General features: G+C 44.3%; 1 protein-coding gene across 1 annotated transcript; it reads left to right on the top strand.

Annotated features, from left to right (window-relative positions):
* Positions 1-414: 414 nt before the first annotated feature.
* LOC112588288 (uncharacterized) lies at positions 415-6073 on the top strand. The gene is made up of 4 exons (XM_025297746.1): positions 415-784; positions 2252-2515; positions 3416-3584; positions 5935-6073. The coding sequence occupies exons 1-4, from the start codon at positions 644-646 to the stop codon at positions 5967-5969; spliced, it is 609 nt and encodes a 202-aa protein (XP_025153531.1). The 5' UTR covers positions 415-643; the 3' UTR covers positions 5970-6073.
* The last annotated feature ends 222 nt before the right edge of the window (positions 6074-6295 follow it).

A 6295-nucleotide genomic window follows, 5' to 3' on the forward strand; every position in this document is an offset into this window, starting at 1 on the left:
CGTATTAACATGCGTTAATACTAGGGCAGTTACTCTTCGAAGCTTCGAAGGATGCGAGGCGGTAGGAAGGATTCCGAGCCTGCGCTCTTTGTTTCTGCGTACATGCACTGCCATCTCAGTCATATATTCTATATTCCGTGGATAACAAAAATATCGTGTTTCGATTCCCGAATACCCTCGAATTCTCGAAATTTCGAAGTTCAAAGACTGAAACTTCAATCGTCGACAAGGTCGAATATTTTATGTATATCGAAGCTTCGAAGAAAAATTACACCTCTAATTAATACGCGCCGTATCAAGTACAATTTTTTTTTGAAAATACAACGAGCGACTCGCAATTTGCTCGATTCCAACGCGATAGCGAACGTACTGACGGCCGTTTGTGGCCGTCGCGAATCTATTTTCAGACGGCACGCGTATCATCAGCGGCTGCACGATCGAAGAACAGCCAGTGACTTGCGAATGGTCGGAGGACGAGTTACGGCGGTATTTCGGATCCGCGGGGGCGGAAGAACGCGACAACGGGGTCGCGTCGCATCGCGAGGACTCACCGGCCGCATCGCTCGTTAAGCAGCGAAGAGAGAGGCCAGCGAGGGGATCGATCGCGAATGACGGCTTTGTCTCGATCTTGTTGACTTTCCGCATGGAACACGAGGACTACGCTACAGTGTCGTACGATCAATCGACAATCGGGTGTATTTTATCGATGCCCGACGATCTTCGTGTCAGCATATCGCCAAGAGGTCATTACGAAGTTTCAATGGGGGCCGAAGTTAATCTGAAGGTAATCAAAGGCACACGTACGAGGACGCGTGCTCGATAACGTAGATGTAATTTCAGCGATAACTACGACAACGCTAACGTAACGCCACGATTTTCACGTGCTCTCTCGTCGATCCCTTCTTGGTTGATTCTATGCTCGTCGTTGTCGGCGATGACGACGACGACGACGATGACGACGACGGCGACGACGACGGCGACGGCGACGACGACGACGACGACGACGACGACGAGGCCGACGAGATGCCACGGCGGAAAACAAACTTTCTCATTATGTCTTTCTACATTTTCCTCCGGGGTGTTTTGCCATCGTGCCTGCTTTCTTTCTCTTTTTACATTAAGAACATTACGCGCTATTGTTAGGTCCGCGACGACAGTGCGGTTCTCTCGAAGGAATGCGCCACTTGCGGCGGAAGATCGATGTCGACTTTTGAGTTCAACGAGTTCGCCGATGCGGCTCCGCGGACGATTCTCACGACCATCGATATTCTTGGAAATCTACTCGAGATTAAAAGCGACGGCGCTACGCGTTATCATCGCGCGGACTGTGAGCACGACGGTGGTGTTCACGTTGAACGCGGCGAAGACAGAAGAAATAATGAAAAAGAAGACGAGGAGGAGGAGGAGGAGGAAGAGGAGAAGGAAGAAGAAGAAAGAGCGGAAGTCGTCAACTCGGGGGCGAGGTTCTGCTGCAAGCACCAACGATATTGCGAGAAGCTCGGGTTTCCAGCGAGAAGTCAATACAGAATTTTTGCGATGAATCGCGATCTGACAGCCTACGAGTACCTTCATCGATCGGTTAGACGCGAACAAGAGGTGGCAGCCGTCTTCGACGACGGGACGAGTATGATCCAGTATCCAATTTCACGTCGACCGGAACTTCGTCGCTTGATTACATTTGTGCCGGTGGAACTGGAGTTGAGATCAAAGGAAATATCGTACCACCGCCAGGTTAGATAATCGTGACAACGAGCGAGGCAGACTGAGAGACAGAGAAAAAGACAGAGAGAGAGAGAGAGAGAGAGAGAGAGAGAGAGAGAGAGATACGGTGTTATTTCATACCTATTAATAGATTGCCATATTGCGCCGGTTAAATGTCACGCTCTTTTGTGACGCGCGCGCGATTCGACGGGGGAGTGACCATAATTTTACGAGACGATTGAGAGACGTCTCTTTCGAAAACTTTTCCCGATTCTCTTCTCTGTGGAACGAGAAATACCAATGTTCAACTTCTTCCTCCGCTCATTGTGTCCGGATCGACGTTATTCAGCGGAAAAATAAACATCTCTCTTCTTTTCATTCCGTCGCCCCGGCCTCCATTCAAGAGAGAAATTTTTGTTTTATTTCTCCGTTAAACGATACTAAATACGACGAGCGGGGGAGGAAGTTAAGAAACGAGAATGAATGGCACCGGCCGGGCGCTTGTGTCAATCTCGAACGCTTAATGAATGTTTCATAACAATATGTGCAGGTTACATCGGCCGAGCGGACGGATTATGATGGAATTGAATTACGGCGGAGCACTTGTTCGTTCCCGTACAACTGGCTGTTCCCCTTCGGCAAAGGAGGTCGCGCAGTTCTCTCTACGAAAAGAAGACAGAATGAAGTTTCAGCAAGGCAGAATGAGCAGCCGTTGCCCAAGTTATTACGGGTGCGCGTTTTCTTCGGCATTAAGGAGACGGACGGAAGCGTCCTGATCGATATACAGAGGGCCATGGGACGCTATTGGATATCTGTTAGTAAACAAATTTAATATCTGATCTCTGGAAACACCTCTCATTTGTGCGCGTAAAAGTGTCCCCCCCCCGAAAGTTATCCAAGGTATTTCGCGTGTAAACACTCTCGCTACGGCTAACGCACGGTCGTATTAAGACCGTATCACACTAGCGACTCGCGGCTGCGACTGCGATTGCGATTACGTATAAAACAACACTGGATATAACCTTATTCTAATGATCACTGACTTTTACATATTAAATAAATGTGATTGTGACGAGCGCGCGTCACGTGATTATACGGAGTTCTGTGATTGGTTGCGACTGCGGCTGCGACTCACAGTCGTGAGTCGCAGCCGCAGTCGCAACCAATCACAGAGCTCCGTACAATCACGTGACGCGCTCGTCATAATCACATTTATTTAATAGTATATAGAAGTGATCATTAGAATAAGGTTATATCTGGTGTTGTTTTATGTGTTACATATTTTTTTTTAAATGTCAAAACAATTCAATGAGGAGATAGACTATTATTATTCGGTAGATCTCGTAGAATGTAAGCCCTTTCTCTGGGATTGTACGTGTGACAGTATGTGTAACAGTATTCAGCCGCAGCCGCGGTCGCCAATCGCAAGTGTGATTGGAAAACAAGAAATCGCAATCGCAAACGCAGTCGCAGCCCCGAGTCGCTAGTGTGATACGGTCTTTAGTCGGCGCAAGATTCGGGTACCAACGAAAAATTATCATCTCTACTTCCTACTCATCAGCTCCAACGGATCTTGTTACGTTTTATCTCATTGTTGCAATGCCCCGATATGTGTACGGTTGGTCTTGTCGAAAATCCTCGCATTACGGGGGTGCGCGAGAGCTTGCCCATCCCTCCGATTACATTTCTTCCGAGACTTTCTCTTCCCACCCAGGTGTTCCGTGATGGAGACAAATGCCGGCTATTTTACGCGACTGGAGGCAGTCGACCCGGCCAAGTTGAAAATGATTACGAGAGTTCGGAGAACGGCCTACCACTACGAGAGCTGGCTCTCGGCCTGAAAGCAAGTATCGACGTTCAGACGTACGTCGAAGGCCTTCAGGGTAAGCTCATTAAAGTGAGCACGGGAGCTCGTCGGCAGTCGAGCCGTCTTGCGGAGTTACTCCGACAAAGAGGCTCCGAGTATGAGGAGTATGAATGGTATAAACAGTGCAAAAGGAAACGAATTATTGCACCGTACTTTCGGAATATCGTCAATTCGTGTTACCTGTTACTAAGGGACCTTGTCGACGAGGCGGCGCGCGTATCGAAAAATCGCTCGCCCGTCGCGATGGAAAGTGGAGATGAATCTGTTAATCCATAAATAAATGAAAATCGAAACGAATTTATTGTCCATTAACAATGATGGGAGCGGAAAGTTTGTTAGAATTTCATTTCAAATCAAGCTCGATCAAGCTGAGTTTGACAATCGCATCGCCGAGACCTTACATGGCGTGTGACAACATTTCCTCTTTCGTAACAGCTAAGACGATTGCGCACGCGCGCGCGCTTCCTTTCGGCAAACTTTATTCGCGGACAAAACCCGAGTCGAAATTTTCGTTCCACATTAATCCTGCAAATTTCGCTAAACCCGAAGGATCAATGAAGAATCGTTCAATATTGACTTCCTACCCTGATGCTGCAGATGGCTGTTTACCGCTGTGTTTACTGCCGCTCTCCGTATTGAAGCTCCAAGACGTTGCGCGATCTCCGCTCGTTCAAAAATTGTTTAATATTTGCTTATCTCAGTATATTCTATACTAATATATTTAATATTTCTTCTTTCTTCGGTTAGCAATGTAAAAAACTATACAGTTTATTTAGTTGCAAATGTAGCGTACTGGAGATAAGCAAATATTAAATAATGAAATACAAGTCGATGAGGGAATAGGTGAAAGAAGAGACACATTTTATTCTCATGTCTTCCTAATTTCCTTTTTTCTTTTTTTGGCGTTGGAAGATTCGATGAGAATTTAATCAGCTCTTAAAAGAGCTGATTGAGGTAAAACGTCCAGTAGCCCCGCTATTATTCGCACTTATTGTCCGTTTTCGACATTATTACTTGAATTTTATCAAATGTATAGAAATTAAATTAAAGAAATAATTTGAATAATTAATTTAAAAAATAATCAATTCCTATGGCTACTGCTCATTTTAGCCCACAAGCTGTAAAGAAGAAGAAAACAATTATGTGTCCAATAATGCTGTGTGTACGAATGGAGACTTTAATTTGGATTCTTTCAATAACAAATTTGGATTCTTTCAATAACAAAGCCAAACGTAAATAAGAAAGTGTTGACGGACAGTACACAATGATGTATAACAAACAAAAACCGTACTCGCGGCCCAAAGAGCATTATTAGACGTAAAATTCCATTGCCATTGCGAAATTTACATTACATTCTAAGGCCGTTATGCACAGTTGCAAATTATTCAGATTCTTTGAATGAGGACATTATTGCAGATTCGTATTCATGGGCTGTCATTCGCCTGCTGTAATCGATATGATTCTTGTATGAAATAATATAAGCACAACTAGAGTTTAACAAATAATCGGAAATTCATGAAATTATAATAATTTGTCAAATAATGACTGACTATGAATGCCGGCCTATATTTCGACTCGGGTATCTCTTTGTACTTGTAAGCTCGTTAAAACAAACGTCCGTTAAAAACGGAAAACTTGCCGTGTAATAAATGATTCGACACACCTTGAAGTATACGATGTATCTCTGTCCACGTCGCGACGTCCTGCGACTCTCCTCGACCTGGCATCCTGGCCGCTCCGTCGTGGCACTGACACTGGACACTCGCGTAATTACGATTCGACCAGATAAACGAGTTAATGACCGCGAAATCCACATGAGAGTCCGATTAAATAGTTCAATAGCCAGCGAAATATTTTAATCAATCGATGGAAATGACGCGAATAATACATCGACACATGTGCGCCATGTGACACGCGTATCGACTTTAGACGCGATAAAATATTTTGGAAAACGCGCAGCGCGTGACAACACGTTTGATCCTCATCAAGGTCCGGACTGTTTTGATTGTGTTATGACGCGACGCGCTCGGCTTTATGCGGTCACGGCTGGCTGGCGATAGAGACGAGTCGGAGAGAAGAGTTTCTTACGCTTCTTACCCATTCTTTTTGCACTTGTCGCGAGTTTGCACTCTTCTCCATTGTTACGTCGGTTTCACGTTAGTATTACGATGGTGCAGCTAAACCGGTCGTAATAGTGTATTTACACTAATTAGGACAGTACATTTGCACCACTCATCGACTGTTATACATTTCACGAGAAATAACATTCCTCGGCTCTTGAAGCATTTAATTAGATTCTTTGAGACACCCCTGGTAATTAACGCGCGTTTTTCTTGTTTTTTTAATTCTTTTTTTTCTTTTATCAGATCGTATCTGCGTGAGTGTCGATGCTACGAGCTAATATCCAAAGTGCGACCATGTAGTGCAACCAAGAGCACGATATGCTGCATCGGGAAACTGCAATAAAATTTATATATCAGAACAATGATAATTATACACTTCCAGATGTATAGATATGCGTTTAATATAGATATTTTTCTAACATTAATGAAGAAGCTGCACAATAAAGAAATTATAAAGAAACGCAATTTGTTGGTTTATTTATCCATCAATTAGATTTTCCTATTAATTTTTAGTAAAGTATCGAATATTTGTTTCTCGATCAGCAGTCGCGGAAGTTGTAGAATTAAGACATTGGTTGTTGAATTAGAAGTAAAAATTAAGTGC

This window comes from Harpegnathos saltator, unplaced genomic scaffold (genome assembly GCF_003227715.2).
Source record: "Harpegnathos saltator strain DR-91 unplaced genomic scaffold, Hsal_v8.6 scaffold184, whole genome shotgun sequence".
NCBI lineage: Eukaryota > Metazoa > Arthropoda > Insecta > Hymenoptera > Formicidae > Harpegnathos > Harpegnathos saltator.